Here is an 18,226-nt window from a genome sequence, read left to right as displayed (position 1 = left end):
TGCAGAGAACCAAGCAGTTCTGCAACCCTTGAGCCCAATTGGAGTAGGAATACACTTGTAAGGACTAAAACCACAAAGAGGCGGGTGGGCAGGAGGAGCAATCATAATTACAAGGTAGAACTGGGTGTCGTGGTGCACCCCTATAATCCTAGCAGGTCAAGAGTTCAAAGCAATGGTGAGGTGCTTTGCAACTTAGTGAGACCCTGCCTCTAAATAAAAAACAAAATAGGGCTGGAGATGTGGCTCAGTGGTTGAGTGCCCCTGAGTTCAATCCCCAGTACCAAATAATAATAATAATAATAATAATAATAATAATAATAATAATAATTACAAAAAAGACAATAGTGATAATAGTGGTAATTACATTTCATACAAATGGAAAGTTACAAAAAAGAGTCATATACTAATATTTTCAGAAGTTACATTCTCAGAAAAACGATTTTGCTTTAGTCCCATAGAGCAAGGATATTGTGGGATCTGTGCAGGTCGGTGGGGGTGGAGGTGTTAAATTCTACAGGAGTAAGCTCATGTGGAAGGAGCGCCGACTTCATATAGGGTAAGATGTCTGAACAAAATGGGGTAAGTGTGGACTAATTTTTAAATCAACCGATAACAATACTCTGCAACTACGTAGCATACTTCATTACTCCTTGTGCGTATTTGAGTATTTTTCTAAGTTAAATTTTGAAAAGTACATTTACCACAGTTGTACAATGTTTTAGTCATGTAAAATGTTAAGATAGTTTTAGGTCTTTACCTAGGGTGTCATTTTATACTCTTGTCAATAGGACTGAAGAGCACTCCCTTGTATTCTCATTCACTCTTTGTGTACATGTGTGTGTGTGTTTGTGTTTGTGGTACTGGAGATTGAATCTAAGGTCAGTCTACCACTGAGCTACATCTTTGGCCCTGTATATTTTTATTTTTTAATTATTATTATTTGGTACCAGGTATTGAACCCAGGGAGTGTAATGAGCTACATCGCCAAGCCCTCTTTATATTTTATGTTGAGACAGGGTCTTCCCAAGTTACCTAGGGGCTCGCTAAGTGTATATTTTTTATTTTGAGATGGGTACTTGCTAACTTGCCCAGTCTAACTTTGAACTTGTGATTTGTCTCGTCCTACTGAGTGCTGGGATACAGGATTGTGCCATCATACCCAGATACCCTCATCTTATCTTGACATTTCTAGTTTAAAATTTTTTTGCCTATCTGTGGTTGAAAAATCATTTTAGTATACATTTCCTGATAATTAGTGAGATTGAGCTCTTTTAAAATAATTTTTAACAGCATTTCATTTCTTTACACCATACCTGTATTTCTTCCAAAAATAAGAAAATATTATCTAAATAAAGTTATATCCTGTATTTTTTTTATTTCTTTAGTTCTCCTTTATTGTTTTGAAATCTTAGAAAAAGCTAGAATGACTTTGAATATAGGGCAGCTTTGTGGTTGTTGGAGTGGGTCAATTTTTTTTTTTTTTTTTGATACCCAAGATTGAATGCAGGGGCATTTAACCACTGAGCCACATTCCCAGCCCTTTTTTTATATTTTATTTCAAGACAGGGTCTCACTGAGTTGCTTAGGGCCTCATTCAGTTGCTGAGTCTGGCTTTGAACTTGTGCTTCTCCTGCCTCAGCCTCCCAAGCCGCTGGGATTACAGGGGTATACCGCTGTGCCCAGTGGATCAGTTTTTAATATGTATCATTTTCATTAAGATGGATTGAACATCCTTTGAAATGCTTCAAAATCTGAAATTTTTTGAGTGTTGGCATGACTCCTTCTAGTGGAAAATTGCATAGCTGCTCTTTTGTTGAAATGTAGGTGCACTGAAAATATTGTATAAAATTACCTTCAGGCTATATGTTTAAGATATATATGAAACAAATGAATTTTGTGTGTAGACTTGAGTTCTATCCTTAAGATATCATATATATGCAAATATCCCCAAATCTGAAACCCTAATAACTTCTGATTTGAAGCATTTAAGATAAGGGATACTGGGGCTGGGGATGTGGCTCAAGCCGTAGCGCGCTCGCCTGGCATGCGTGTGGCCCGGGTTCAATCCTCAGCACCACATACAAAACAAAAAAGATGGTGTGTCCACTGAAAAAAACTAAAAAATAAATATTAAAAAACTCACTCTCACTCACTCTCTCACTCTCTCTTTAAAAAAAAAAAAGATAAGGGATACTCAACCTATATTTACTAAGCTATAAAACTACAAAAGGGCAAGGAAAAACTAGTACTGTTACAGAATCACATTACCTGTAAGGCAAAAACCTGTCAGAAAACAGGTAGCATTTTATAGAGCACCTAGCAATCTTTAATTTTTCTTTTCCTGCCACATTGAAAACTTCTAGCTCATTTTCCAGTTCAAAGTGATAATAATTTTAATTTGCTTCTCTTCTCTCAAAAGAATGAAAGCAAGATAATTGAGAATTTATAACGTTTCTGTAAAACTACAGTTCCCTGTGCAGGAGTTGTTTATAGATTCACTTTGTTTTCTTTGGGCTTTGCACAGTGGTTGGAAGCATTTTTATAAGTGTTTGGTAATTGGCTGAATTGAACCTTGTTCAAATAGATTATAATTAATTCCCTTATCAGGAGAAACATGTATATCATGAGAAAATAGGTTTGTTTTGTTTAAATTATTATTTATCATGTTTTCAGACTAGGATTAAGCATGGAAACTCATGGTCTTGCAAATGGCTAGATTAGGTGTTTCCTTTTATAGTCTATGTTTTGTGATTATAGCTAAATAAAAATTCTCTATTATAACAGCAAATGTGATTTTGTTGTGTGCATTCCTATGGTGTGATTATGCTGTTTCTCACCATGAATACTTATTTTTACACATAATAAAGCAGGCTAGTATATTCGCATGCATTATAGCTAGAACAATCCATTGCTTTAAAAATGTGTTACCTGGTTTTTATATTTAGTGTTCAACAAAAATTTATTCTTAAATAACAAAAAATATGCAGGAGCCAATGTAGACTGTAAAATGAAGGAGAAGCTTAACTTTACTGTGGAGTCTGAGCTGGGTGTAACCTAACTAGCTAGAGGATATGCAATTCCTGATTGACAGCAGGACCAGCATTATGCAGATTTTGTAAGGGAGAACACCCAGCTCAGAAACAGTGATTAGAGCTCTGTTAGGAATCACTACATTCACCACTCATATCTTTTAGTTTTCGGTCTACTGGATTTGTAAACAAATAGAACAAAACCGTTTCTTTTTTGTTTTTATTAAAGTGATACTGCAGTGCAGTTTCAGTCTGACAGGCATACATGTGTGAAAATTTGATATTCTCACTAAATTAGTTAATTTTTAGCTGTGTTCATGCTTATCTTTAGACCTTTGTGCATTAAATTCTATCTGGAGCTGTTCTCTTTATACACAAGTGTGTTTTGCTTGTGCCTTCCTGTCTTCAGTGAGAAGCTTTATGTAGGTCAGGCTTGGCTTAAGCAGATTTCCTGAACCTGCGTCAGCTTAAGCTGGAGGAATTTTAATAAACCCTCCCCTGTAGGCGTGGGCCTAAATGAGGCTAGCCTAGTTAAGCCTGATCTTTTTCTGTTTGTGAAAAGAGCTGAGCAGAGCTGAAGGCTGCATGGTGGTTTCAGAAACTGCCTACTTAATTTGAAAAGAACAATGGTAGGAAAGGCTAGATCTTCCAATTTTACTTTATCTGAAAAGCTTGATTTGCTAAAGCTTGTGAAGCCATATGTGAAAATTCTCGAAGAACACACTAATAAACATTCAGTCATAGTGGAAAAGAATAGATGTTGGGATATCATAGCAGTTAACTATAATGCAATTGGAGTAGATCGCCCTCCTCGAACAGCGCAGGGCCTACGCACCCTTTACAAAAGGCTCAAAGAATATGCCAAACAGGAGCTATTGCAGCAAAAAGAGGCCCAATCAGATTTTAAAAGCAATATTTCTGAGCCAACCAAGAAAGTTATGGAGATGATTCCCCAGATTTCCAGTTTTTGCCTGGTAAGAGACAAGAACCACATACAAAGGTAAGCTTTATTTTATTTTGTTGTGGAAAATTATGGCGCCTCCTATCTATTGGGCTTTGGCTTAGTTGTGATAGAGATATGCATAGTAAGCATCCCCACAAGGGGAGCAATGAATAGTGTCTTTGTTTTGCTTTCTTAAAAAAAAGAAAAGTGAGACTATAAGGAATTTTTCAACTGCATTAGATTTAAGCCACTTTTTACTGTCTTCCCCTCCCCCCTTCCCTCTTATAGTTTCTAAAAGTGAAGGTTAGGGAGAAATAAATGGGATGAAATTTGTGACATCACTTCATAAACTTTTTAAGCTTCAAATTTAAATTATTTAATTTGCCTTTAAGAGCTGCCTTTTTCTTCTATTAAGATTACATTTCACTAGATTTTTCAATTTTATGTAAAATTTATATGAAGTAAGTAGTTTCAGGAGAAATGTAATCTTTGCTTTTTTATGATTTGTCACTGTCTACCACTTATCGAATGCACTGAACAGAACTAAAATCAACATTTAAGTAAACTTATTAATGATATGATTATATATTTGAAGACAGGATAAATTATTTTTCTAACACTTAAAATAAGATGAACACAACTAAAGGGAATTAATACCTAATTAGAGATTCAGATTACTTAATGAAATTAAGTTTTTGTTGTTTTTATTCATTCATGGTGTAGTTTCACTTTGATTTTGGATCATACAGGAAAGGGTAAGCTTTCTTATACTGCCTTGAAAGGATATCAAACTATGAATTTTATTATACCCATAACAGCAACTGAGTTCTTTTAGGGTTAGAAACAATTTTTGAGATAATTGTGCTCTAAGTAATGTTTTGCCTGGAAATATTCAAAACTATATTATCTTGCCACTAATTAAAATTTTAACCTTGGCAAACGATAAAAATGGCAGTTACATTCTTCTGAACCTTTTAGGATAATTAAAGCAAACTGTAAACTCCTTGTTAGTTGCAGGGTCTTTCAAACAAAGCTTTACACAATGTGCTTTCTTACTAGTAGGAAAGGCATTATGTAAGCAAAATTATTGATTACCTGTGAAATCTCTTTGAAGTTAGAAGAACAGAAGAAAACACTTTGAACCAAGAGATTCTGTGATTTTTGTAATTTACCAGGAAAATATTTTTGAGCTTAGTTTCTTACTACATACTGCTTTTTTCTACTTGATAGAACTATTTTAAAAAATCACCAGTGGGAATTCAGGACATGGATGCACAGTGGATTAATTTCTTGGGGCCACTGGTTAAAATGTTCCCTCTGATGACAAATGATCCTAATATGCTGGACATCCAATAAAGTCTACAGTAAATTTGTTGTATGCTGTGCTGTATACTCATAATTTCCACCTCCATCAACCCCAGAGAAAAAAAGGCTTTTGCTTTACAGGTGGAAAACGACCTTTTTTTGTATTAAATTTTCTATAATTAAAAAACTACACATAAAAACACTGCAGTTTTCATTAGTTGCATATTTTAAAAATACAGTGAATATAGAAGAGAAATAATATATAAATATACAAGTATCTATAGTTTGTCCTCTTATTTGTGTATACATACATCATATAAATGTACATATAAACATTTAAAATGAATTGACTTATGCATTTCTATACTTTTTAAATAATAGTAATGTTTTTAAATTTTAAAGGGAAGAATATAAGAAATATACCACTTAAATTTTTACCTGTTAGTGTCTATATTGACATTTTCTCTTTATTAGCTTGCTTACTTAATATATATTTAATATACTTATTTGATGTCATGTTGAATCTTTATATCAGAAATTTATAATTATTCTATAATCTTAATTATGTTTCTACATAAATATTACTGTTAATCTCACCAAACTCTCCCTTTTTTACAAGGAAATATTAATGTTTATATTATTTAATGTATTTAAAAATATACAGCTGCTTAGTAAATCTGTTTCTACAACTTACTTTGAATTATGTCTTTATTTTTACCTCTCTCTAATGTCAGATTATGCTTTGTTTCTACAACTTCTTGATCCTTTAAGTCCTTTTATTGTTTTTACTACTTTTCTTAAAACTTTCTTTTTTTTTTTTAAAGTTATGCTTGTAATGTTTCAACTAAAATGGAATGGAATATTCCAGATATAAGTATATTTTTAATATAGTGGGAGAAATGTAATATTTATGTTTATACTGTTATACATACTAAACTGGAACAGTATTTATTTGAATTTTTAAAACTTAATTTTTATAATATATATTTTGTTGAATTGTTTAAATTTGTATCTTCTTAGACAAATATCTAATATTTCTGGCAACTTAATGCCATTAATAAGTAACTTATGGGAGTTTTTAATTTTTTTCCTTATTTTCTATGTGAACGTATTCCAACATTTTAATCATCATCTAGGATATATTCCTAATAATGTTATTTATCATTTATAAAATGTTCCTTAAATAATGTTAACATATTTCCATTAATGTTCCAATAATCTCTTTTCCCTTTTTATTTTCCCTTTTAAGTTAGGCAGAAGCATAATTAAAAAAAAAAAAGCTCAAGAATATACATATACGCACACACAAATATATTCTTTGAAAATTTTTTTTTGTAGTTATACATGGACAGAATGTCTTTATTTTATTTGCTTATTTATATGTGGTGCTAAGGTTTGAAGCTAGTGCCTCACACATTCTAGGCAAGCACTCTTGCCACTGAGCTATAGCCCTAGCCCCCCATATATATTCTTAATAGCTTCATGTTATACTTGAAATTATTATTTTTTTTAAATAGGATTTTAAAGTGCATTGTGTTCATAATGTCAAAAAAAATATGCCAGAGTGTAAATTATGCTAAAAACTCTTAATTACCTCTACTAGGAATGTATATGTTATGGGAATTGTTGTAAATTCAGCAAACCTTCAATGTGCCTATATAGGCCATTTAAGAATATTTCATATAAAAATCATTTTATTTGTTCATTTATTCATTCAACACATCTACTATATTCTAAGTAGTGCTATATTATGCTAGATACTGGGTATGCTGTGATGGATAAAACCGCTTGCTCTTGTTAACTTTACCTTCCCATGATTGAAAGACTTAAAGAGCAGCTGAGTTATGTGGTTCAGTATAGGTAAAGGGGTATACTCCAAAGCCATAGAGACCTTAGTTTTAATTTTTTGGGTCAATGCAGAAATCAGTACCTCACATAAATGGGCTTCCACTGTCTTCCTAGAAGTCATGAACCTTGATTATTTTTATAACAATCCAAAGACAACAGAGCGGGAGATCTAAATAAGGTATGGGAAGAGGGAGGCACAGAATATATTAAATGACCCTTAACACTATTTAAAAACCTTGAGGTTATAGGGACAATTGGTATCTTTTTGAGAGCATTAAAAATGGCTTTTCTTTTTTATCTACTTCGTTTATACTATATAAGATTTGTACTTCTTTTTTAAAAGCCCAATTTTGAAGTTAATAAGGGAGGGCCAGGAATTTGGCTCAGTGGTAGAGCACTTGCTTAACATGCCAGAAGCCAGGGGTTTAATCCCCAGTACCATAAAACAAGACACACAAAAAGGGATAAGGATGGGGAGGATACCTATATGTATGTGTTATTGAAATCCTAATCTTAAGTCTCTTTGTTATGCCCAGGGTTAAACTTCTCTTGTTTCAGGATTCTCATATTCACCCCCCCCCCCCAATTCTCTCTTCACTCTCTCTTTTTCTTTCCCTTTTTTTGTAGTAGTGATTGAACCCAGGATGCTCTGCCACCAAGCTACATCCCCAGCCCTTATTATATATTTTGAGACAGGGTCTCACTAAGTTGCTGAGGCTGCCCTTGCACTTGAATGAATCTTCTTGCCTCAGCTTCCCCAGTTACTGGAATTTCAGCATGATCACCATACCTGGCTTTTTAGGCTTAATAATTAGGTATATATTAAATATGAAGCATGCTATAAATATGCTCATATCTTCATTTGGTTTATATTTTATAATGCTTTTTTTGTGTGCTGTAGTGCGAACTTGGATGAACCTGCACAAGCCTGTACCAGTTCACTACAGGTAATGTTGGATCACCATCCTGTTGCTATTACAGTGGAGGTGAAGCAAGAAGAAGACATTAAACCACCTCCTCCACTGGTTTTAAATCCTCAACACAGCGATGTTTTAGAGCAAAGAGAAGAACATGAATTAGTACATGTTATGGAAAGATCTTTGTCACCATCACTTTCCTCTGTTGATATGAGAATGACATCATCTCCAACTTCTACTCCAAGGAGAGATGATTTTTTTCGGCATGAAAGTGGAGAACATTTTAGGTCTCTATTAGGGTACGATCCTCAGATCCTGCAAATGTTGAAAGCAGAGCATCAGATAATTTTAGAAAATCAAAGAAATTTTGGATTATATGTTCAGGAGAAGAGGGATGGATTGAAAAGAAGGCAGCAGCTAGAGGAAGAGCTACTGAGAGCAAAAATTGAAGTGGAGAAGCTGAAAGCAATTCGCTTACGGCATGATCTACCTGATTATAATAATCTTTGAGTTTTTTGGTTTTTTTAAGTTTTTCAATTTGATTATTTAAATTTCGTCCAAAATTACTTTGGGAATATTCTGTAGCAAATAGATGTATGGAAAATGCTGTTAGTCTCTATTATGGAAAAACTTTTGACATGATTTTCTTTTTTCTTTTTTTGCGGGGGGGGGGCATGGTTTCCTAATTATTTGACTTTCTTTTTGGATATCAAAACTTACTGATGTGTTGATTGGTAATATTTTTCCTCCAATTTATTTTTAATTATTGCCCTTATAGATGGCCTTTTATTTTAATCATTAAAATATATACAAATATGTATATATAAACATATTCTCTCAAAGTTCTGTCTTCAGCACTTTGGGTTAGAAGTTTGAAATTTATAGTTAAAGGTTTTAAAGTCAGTCCAATTTAGAAACTATACTGACTCAATAACAAGAAGCTTTTCTCTGTGGCTGCAGTTGCAGCTTGGTGGTAGAGCACTTACTTTGAGATGTGCAAAGCCCTGGGTTTGATCCCAGTACCACAATCACCACCACCACCACAAAAAAACCTTATCTATATGACACTGTATTTTTTTTTTTTTAACTAGAGGTTTATTTATAGTTATACACAGTAGTTGGATTAATCCTGACACACTCTTACATGCATGGAAATTGTTTTCAGTTCATGATTCTCCCCGTTTTCTTTCCCATCTTCTTCCCCTCTCCCATTCTTCTTCCTCTACTAGATTTCCTTTTGCTCATGTATTAATTCATATTTGATTGGCTCTTTATATTCTATCTTCCCCTCCCACTTTCCTTTGTTTTATTCTAGCTTCTGCATATGAAAGAAAATGTTGAATTTCTGAGTTTGGCTAATTTCACATAGCATGATATTCTCCATTTCCATCCATTTACTGGCAAATGCCATAATTTCATTATGACACTATTTTTTATGTTTTCATCTTTTGAAGGAGTAAGTCTTAGATTTTAGAGATGGAAGACATTTGGAAAATACTTTTTCCCTCCTCTTCAATTTAGAGGTAATGAAATAGGTCCCAGGTCCAAGGAGAACTCAGTGACTTACTGCGGTAACAAAGCTTCAGCAGAGCAAGCACCAGTATTCATTTTTCTTTTCTCCTCTCCTCCTCCCAATTTATTCTATACAAGTAAAAATCTGCTAAAATATCCTCCAGATTTCTAGATATAAAATTTTGAAGAATTTATTTAATTAAAGCTACTTTTAAGACTTGGAATGTAGTTTAGTGGTAGAGTGCTTGACTAGCATGCATGAGGCCCTAGGTTCAATCTGCAGGACCACAAACAACAGCAGCAACAAAAGATTACGGTTAACAATTGTTAGGTTAAAACCAAGGGAATCATACCCTTTCTCTTTTTTGTTCTATAAATTGAGATCTGATATCATACTGAAGTTGTATTTTGACTGTGTGATTGAAAGTTCTTTCCTATTTCATTTTCCTGAAATAGGTTTCTTTAAAAGTAAAAATCAGTGAAAAATGAAAATTTTACTTTGAAAATAGCAAAATATCTTATGTTTATAATTTAATGAGATAGCCTTGTTTCAGGTAAACATTGCTATTTTAGTATTTGTGGAAATAAAACCTTGATTTTTAAAGAACACATTAAACTTTTGTTAAATTTTTAATATGTGTTTTACTTAAGAATATCTATTTGGCTGGGATTTTGTTGAGAAAGAATTTTAAATCAAGCTTGAGAATGGGCAACTTAGAATTTCAGCAATACAGGGAGAAAGGGTGTTTGAAGTCAGAGTGAGCTCTTGAAAAAAGGAATGGAGAGTGGGGAAAAAAATGATCAGGATGTGCAAGCACAAATGCAATGCTAAGCCAGGTGCTTTAAAGTGAAATTACAGGGGCTGGGGATGTGGCTCAAGCGGTAGCGCGCTCGCCTGGCATGCGTGCGGCCCGGAAAAAAAAATAAATAAATAAAGTGAAATTACACAGACCCAATTCAGACTCTGGTAACCTAGACTAGGACACCTCTCTGGAGCTTTTATTTAACTTGAGTAGAATTTTACTTGCAGGAGTAAACCAGAAACCTGCAATATACATAATATTTTTCAATTTTAAAATATTCACAAATAATTCAAAATGTCTTTCAGATACCATGTAGACATGTGAGTGGGCTTCATTCAGCCATGGGGCTTCCAGTTTGTGACTTTTTGGAGTAGAGCTATCATTCTCCAAGTGTAGTGCTTTGTAACATCAGCATCACTTGAGAACTTGTTAGAAATTCCATTTGAATCAGAAACTTTTGAGGATGGCGTCCTGCAGTCTTTTGTAATAGGCCCTCTTATGGATTCTAATGCTGGTTAAAATTTGAGTCAATGAGATAAGTTTTATGTATTTTTAAAAACAGTATTGGGGGTTAAATCCAGTAATTTTTTCAGAGTTAGTCTTGTTTGATTTTGATTTGCAAAAGTTTAAATGTATTTTAAAGACATGTTTAAATATCTGAGCTACATCTCTAACACCCCCCCCCCCTTTTTTTTGAGATAGGATCTCACTAGATAGGATCTCACTAAATAGCCTAAGGCTAGCCTGGAACTCTCAATCCTCCTGTCTTCAGCTTCCTGAGTTGAGGTGCCTCACTGCACCTGGCTTGAAATAAGAGTATTTTACAACCTAACTTGGTGCCTAAATCATGTTAGACTCTCAAAAAAAAGTTTTGTGGAAAAGCAGAATGGGTTGAAGTAAGCAAAGGGATATCAATTTGGATGTTGGTTGGTGCCAGATAACGGATTAAATAAAATGCTATTTTAAGGAGTCAGACTTAACTGAATATACAATGGGAAGCCACTGCAAATGTTTGATTAGGGGGACAATATAATAGAGCTGTAATTTAGGAAGAGAGTATAGTAGCATTTAATAGTAGGCATTGTAGTGAGAGAAAACTTAATTGGAAATTTAGGTTGTGGCTATAGAAACAAAAAATAAACTCTTGTGGGTACTATTTTAGCTAATTGATTACTTAATTTCATTAGTTGAATTAAAAAACTTTTTATACCTTGTATTAGAGTTAAGCTTTTTATTATAGAAATGTCTTGGGTATAAATCATATTCATTTGACAATTTTATCTTCTCTCTTTCATCTGTGCTATGGCTTTCCTTTGAGTGTCACGAGTCCTCTAATTTGAGGTAGTATTTTTATAATTCTAGTAAATACTTCTTTAGACAGTTTTACTTTTTGAAATTACAATGCAAATTATTTATATGATATTTAATCACATATTCAGCATGCTATCACTTGAAATTGATGAGTGTTAAAGTATTGACTTCATACAACAAAATCAATTTAACAAAATGTGTTTTGTGGAATGTTAATTCTCTGAGATGCTTCTAGAATATTTTTCTGTTCAAAAAGTACAACATACCTCTTTTGGTAGTTTGGTTCTAAAGTCATTGTACAAGGTAAAAAAAAATCATGTATATACAAAATGATATGTAATTATATTGCCTTTGAAAATTCCTTTATTGCCCATCAGATGGCATAATCTGGTAATTGTATTTTTCTCCAGAATTATACAGAAGTTGGTTGTTTCAGGTGACAAGATTCATTAGCATTTTAGGACTGTGCAGATTAAGAAACTTTATTTTTATGTATTTTTAAATGCCAGAATTACATTCATTGGAGTAAGTATACTGAAGTAATTTTTTCTGAGTCAATCTTGTTTGATTTTGATTTGCAAAAGTTTAAATGTGTGTAATTTTCCATTTTCTAACCACTTCCTCCCTACACACCATGATTACCATAGTGTAGTTTATAAGAATTTCTGAATAAAGAAAATTGCTCGTTTCACCACAGAACATTTTTTTGGAGGTTGTTATTATCTTTTAAAGTATCTTAGGGAAATTATGAGTTAACCTTTTTTTTTTTTTGATATTGAGATATTTTGAGTTTGGGGACTACTTACCAACTTCCATTAGCAGTTTTTTTTTTGAGGACAGTATCACTAATGGGAGGAAGAAATTCTGCTAGTACCAGCGGTGTATACATGGAACCTTCCAGACATCCTACGTATGGAATTTTATCTATGACATATAGTACTGGGAAAATATAGAGAAGAGTGAATTTATTTTGATTTTAGATTTGATTCTGTATAAGTATTTTAAATTTGAAAATTAAATTGAAAGTTTATTTCACTCAATGTATTAATCTAGGTAGTGGATAGGTTATTTTTGCCAGCTTTCTGTCTTCCTTTTATCCATATGAGCTTAAATGGATATGTTGTTATTATTATAACTTATGATTTTCTAAACTAGATATGATTTATAATAAGAAAAAGCTTAATTTTATAAGAAAAGCTTAATTTTCTCATTTCTAATAAATGCCAGGTTTCTTGAAATATTAAAATTTTTCATTTTGTGTAATGAAACAACTTGGTATTTCACTTTTGAAAGAGTTGATCTTTCCTTTTCCATCTTTTTGTGATAATGTTTAAAATATGAATATTTTCCATGTGCCTTCTTTTAGAATAATCTGGTAATTGTATTTTTCTCCAGAATTGTCCAAACTTGGTTTCAAGTGACACAATTCCTTAGCATTTAGGGCTGTGCAGATTAAGAAACTTTATTTTTGTGTATTTTTGAATACCAGAATTACATTCATTGTAATAAGTATACTAAAGTAATTTTTTTCTGAGTCAGTCTTGGTTGATTTTGATTTGCAAAAGTTTAAATGTATTTTAAAGACATGTTTAAATATCTTAGAGTGCAATAAATTATATTTAATATATACCACTGATGATGGTGGTTAAGCAAATGATTTATTAATACATATTCTTTTAATTATAATTAATACATTATATTGATTTGTATTTTTTTATTACCCCCACCCCCCAAATACAATAGAGTTGAAATTTTTTGATGAGGTATAATTGAAATAAATTTATTTAGATGATTGTATAATACCAAATGTACCTATCTAAATATTATATTTTTTCAAATATTAAGACCCACAAATTCTCAAAATCAAAATTTGATAGTGAAGGTTGTGGTTGTAGCTCAGTGGTAGCAGTTGCCTAGCAAGAGTGAGGCACTGGGGCTGGGGATGTGGCTCAAGCGGTAGCGCGCTCGCCTGGCATGCGTGCGGCCCGGTTCGATCCTCAGCACCACATACCAACAAAGATGTTGTGTCCGCCGAGAACTAAAAAATAAATATTAAAAATTCTCTCTTTCTCTCTCTCTCTCTCTCTCTCTCTCTCTCTCTCTCTTTCTCCTCTCTCACTCTCTCTTTAAAAAAAAAAAAAAAAGAGTGAGGCACTGCTTTTATTCCTCAGCACCACATAAACAAAAATAAAAAATAAAGGTTAAAATCTTTAAAAATATTTGATAGTTAATTTGATTATAAAAAGAATTAAATGAAATATTGCATAATTAAATACAAGAGAAAATTCTTTAAGTATGCAACTAAATTAAACATTAACAGAATTATACTAAATCTTCATGTACTATTTTGAGAAATTGTTTAATTTTTTATATATCTTTTAAATTGATTAAAACTAGTAGCTATGATTTGAAATTATTTAAAGTTTTCAGTAGCTTTATAAATAGTGGAAAGCAAAATAAATGAGTAAATGCAAATAAAACTACCAATCAAGTTAGCCTAGGCAATTGAAAAAAATGGATCTATTAGTATTACACTTTATTAATAGATCTTTTGTGTTTTAAAAGTATGTGTGGTGCTGGGTGCAGTGATGCACTCCTGTAATCCCAGCTACTTAGGAGGCTGAGGCAGGAAGACTGTAAGATTGAGGTCAGCCTGGACAAGTTAGCAAGATCCTGTCTCAAAATCAAAGTTAAAAAGGGGTGCATCTCAAAATCCAAGTTAAAAAGGGGTGGAGGCTGGGGAGTGTAGGTCAATGGTAGAGCACCCCTGGGTTCAATCCTCAGTACCACCACCCCCAAAAATGGTATGGAATAAACAAAGATTTTTACAAACCCCAACATTTTTATTAAGAAATCATATATACAATAAAAAGTTGAAAGAATTTCGTAATGAATATTCATATTCCTACCACTTAGATTTTGCTTGGCATATGCTTGATTAGGGAACTTATACATTTGACTTTAAGAAATTGCCAGACCTTTCCCCAAAGTGATTATACCATTTTATAATTCATTCAATAGTGTGTTTTTCTTGGGCTGGGGATGTGGCTCAAGCGGTAGCGCGCTGGCCTGGCATGCGTGCGGCCCGGGTTCGATCCTCAGCACCACATACAAAACAAAGATGTGTGTCCGCCGATAACTAAAAAATAAATATTAAAAATTCTCTCTGTCTCTCCCTTCCCTCTCTCACTCTCTCTTTAAAAAAAAAGTGTGTTTTTTTTAAATAAAGCTTTACATGTTCAATAATTGTAATGTCAGAATTGAAAAGGTTCTAGTATTTAAATCAATTCAAAATATCAGTTAATGTTTTACTATATTTGCTTTATTGCATATTTATCTAACCCCCCATTTTTTAAGGAAACCACTCTTATTATTTTATTTTATTGAGAAAAAAGAAAAACAAGTTTTATTGCTTTGCTAAGAAAGGAGAGACACAGGGCACTACTGTCCCAGAGTCTGTGTCATAGGTCTTCTGGAGCCATCCCTTATTCCTGTGGTGGTGTGTGCTCAAGGACAGAAAACCCTGCCTGGGATGGGGAAGAAAGGTAATCCTTATTACTCCTTGTACCTCCTCTGGTCTCAGTATATTGTATTACTTGGTGGTCAAGCTAAAAATTTAGAAGCCATTTTTAATTACTGTCTTTTCCTAACTACCCACATCTAGGCTCGTTCTGATGTCCCTATCCTTAAAAGAACCTCTGAAACTGATCCTTTTCACCATATATGCTGGGATCAGCTTCAAGAAAAACATTATTTTAAAGCATGTTACAAAATTAGAATAGATATCACTAAACATTTCAACATTACTAGAGTCTTATGTTTATTTGCACAAAAATAAATATTTGTGTAGTTTTGAAATCTTAAATGTATGATTTGATAAGTTTTGGAAAATACCTACATTTGTATTGCTCAAACTCCAAATCAGAATTTAAAATGATGTAAGAACTGGAGGAAAAGAAATGTGGACTTGGAGATGTTTCAGGTTATCTTGCTCCTTGTTGATTTAAGATTAATCATTCCAGGGGCTGGGGATGTGGCTCAAGCGGTAGCGGGCTCGCCTGGCATGCGTGCGGCCGGGGTTCGATCCTCAGCACCACATGCCAACAAAGATGTTGTGTCCACCGAGAACTAAAAAAAATAAATAAATATTAAAAAAAAATTTAAAAAAAAAGATTAATCATTCCACAGAGTGGGAAAGAATTTACACTGTAGCTCTGTGCTAGCCTATCTTGGGTGAGGCCCAGGGTTCAATCTTCAGTACTGTGCATACACACAAAAGATATAGAATGTTATCACATCAGAAAGTTCCTCCTGCCCTTTTCTTGAAATCAATCCCCTGGCACCTCAGACAACCATTGTTCTGTTTAAAAATCTTAAGTAGATTTTGCCTGTACTAGAACTTCATATAATTGGAACCAGGCAGTGCATAATTTCTTTTTTTTTTTTTTTAAGAGAGAGTGAGAGAGGAGAGAGAGAGAGAGAATTTTTAATATTTATTTTTTAGTTCTCGGCGGACACAACATCTTTGTTGGTATGTGTTGCTGAGGATCGAACCCGGGCCGCACGCATGCCAGGCGAGCGCGCTACCGCTTGAGCCACATCCCCAGCCCACTTTCTTCTTTTTTAACTTGGTCTTAACTTAGGTTAACTTAGTGTTTTTGACATTCACCTGATTTCATATATTGTATCAATAGTTTATTGCTGTATAGTATTTCATTGTATAGATATATAAATTTATCCATTTTCTTTTGATGGACTTCTGGGAAATATCAAGATTTTGGCTGTTATGTATAAGTATTTTATGAATATCCTACGGATTTATTGTGGACATAATGCTTGCTTAGGGAACTTTTACATTTAATGTTTAAGAAACTGCCAGACCTTTCCCCAAAGTGATTGTACCATTTTTACATTTCAATCAACAATATATAAGTTTTTTTTTAAATAAAGCTTTGCATGTTCAGTAACAAATGTCATAATTGAAATTGATGTATAACTCATCTAATATTTAAATGAATTAAAAATGTCAAGCAGATAATTTAGATACCTGGAAATATTGTAGTTTGATTATTTTTTTCATTTTGTACTTGCTGCATATATTCTTTGACATGAGGTATTGAAGAAATATGAACTGTGTAGTCCCTGTCATGCTTATAAAATGTATTCAGAAAATGATCTCTAATGCAAAAAAGTATCTTCTAAGTTTATTTTACACATAATGATATTTGTACTTAGTTGACATTCAATTTCTTTTATTAGATAAGAAAACTATGGCTGATTATCTGTCTGAAGGGACTTATGCATTAATGTTTTATAATTTTTAGTTTAATAAAATCTTTTAGTCTTAAATTCATATTGCAGTTATGTGTTAATGTGTGTTAAAAGTTCTAGAGATTTGGTAATTTTGAAACATAAAAACAATCTGCAAGACTCTTTGCATTTTTTATTATTTTAGATATTTTAAATTTTATTTGTACCACTGAAAACAACTTTTGTGTTTATAATATTAAAGGCTTGCAGTTGTGGGATATATAATTAAGTCATCCTATACTTAGGAATCTTTCATTAAGATGATAATGCCCACTATTAATAGTAAATGGCATTATCTTCTTCAAAGCATGATTTTAAGCATCCTTTGTAATCTTGCTGATGGGCCTTCAATTGTCATGTTCATGCAGATCTGTTGATTTGGGAAGTACAGTACATGGTCAAGGGGGATATAGATCAGAACCAAGTTTAGAAATAACATATTGTTAGATTGGAATTTTTTAGAGTGATTAGCCTGGGACATAGTAAGTCAATATTTTCTGTTGTACAAATAGTCTAGATTTAGGAGGTTGTGATGTTCCACCATTCCATTACTGATCTTCATTGTATTTTTTGGAGTTACTCATCTTCTTTTACCTGCCCAAGTAGGTAGATTTTTTTCTCTTTTTTTAAATATTGAAGATTGAACCCAGGGTATTCTATCACTGAGCTACATTCCCAGCCCTTTTTTCTTTTCGTTTGAGACAGGGTCTTGCTCAGTTGCTACAGCTGGCCTGGAACTTTTGATCCTATTCCTCACCCTCCCGAATTGCTGGTATTACAGGCATGTACCACCATGCCCTGCACCTACATAATATTTTAAATGGGACTGATGGGAACAGGGCAAAGGTAAAATGATGATGACAGTAGTAAACACTTAGGGAGCATTTTTTATGTGACAAGAATGGTTCTAAGCATTTTACATCTGTTATCTGATGTTCATGATCAGTTTGAAGGTAGGTATTAGTATTCCTTTCATTTTATAGAATCATAAACTGTCACAAAATGTTTTAATAAGTACTTTTCCAGGGCCACCTAGCTATTAAATGGTGGATTTCAAGATTTAAACACATGCAGTCTGGCTCCATGGTTTGTGCTCTTCCCCTGCTCTGCGAGAGTGTATTAAATCTGGAGAGTCTAAGGCTATTTCAAAGTTAATTATAAGTAATTTCTGAGTTCCCGGAATTTAATTATTATGCTTTATTTAATTCAGCTTTTTCTTTTTCTTTTTTTTCTTGCTGGTGGTGGTAT

At 33.1% G+C, this 18,226-nt stretch overlaps 1 protein-coding gene across 1 annotated transcript in view; it reads left to right on the top strand.

Annotated features, from left to right (window-relative positions):
• The first annotated feature begins 3,609 nt into the window (after window positions 1–3,609).
• The window catches only part of RAD54B (RAD54 homolog B), a 54,866-nt gene continuing 40,249 nt past the window's right edge, over window positions 3,610–18,226 (top strand). Inside the window, exons 1-2 of the mRNA XM_081266362.1 lie at window positions 3,610–4,029; window positions 8,027–8,172. Coding sequence (XP_081122488.1) covers window positions 3,656–4,029; window positions 8,027–8,172 — 520 coding nt within the window. The 5' untranslated portion in view covers window positions 3,610–3,655. The remainder of the gene's footprint in view (window positions 4,030–8,026; window positions 8,173–18,226) is intronic.

Source organism: Spermophilus citellus (assembly GCF_964194105.1).
Source record: "Spermophilus citellus genome assembly, chromosome: 14".
Lineage (NCBI taxonomy): Eukaryota > Metazoa > Chordata > Mammalia > Rodentia > Sciuridae > Spermophilus > Spermophilus citellus.
The sequence above is the reverse complement of the archived record's forward strand: the minus strand, read 5'-3'. Positions and strand labels throughout refer to the sequence as shown.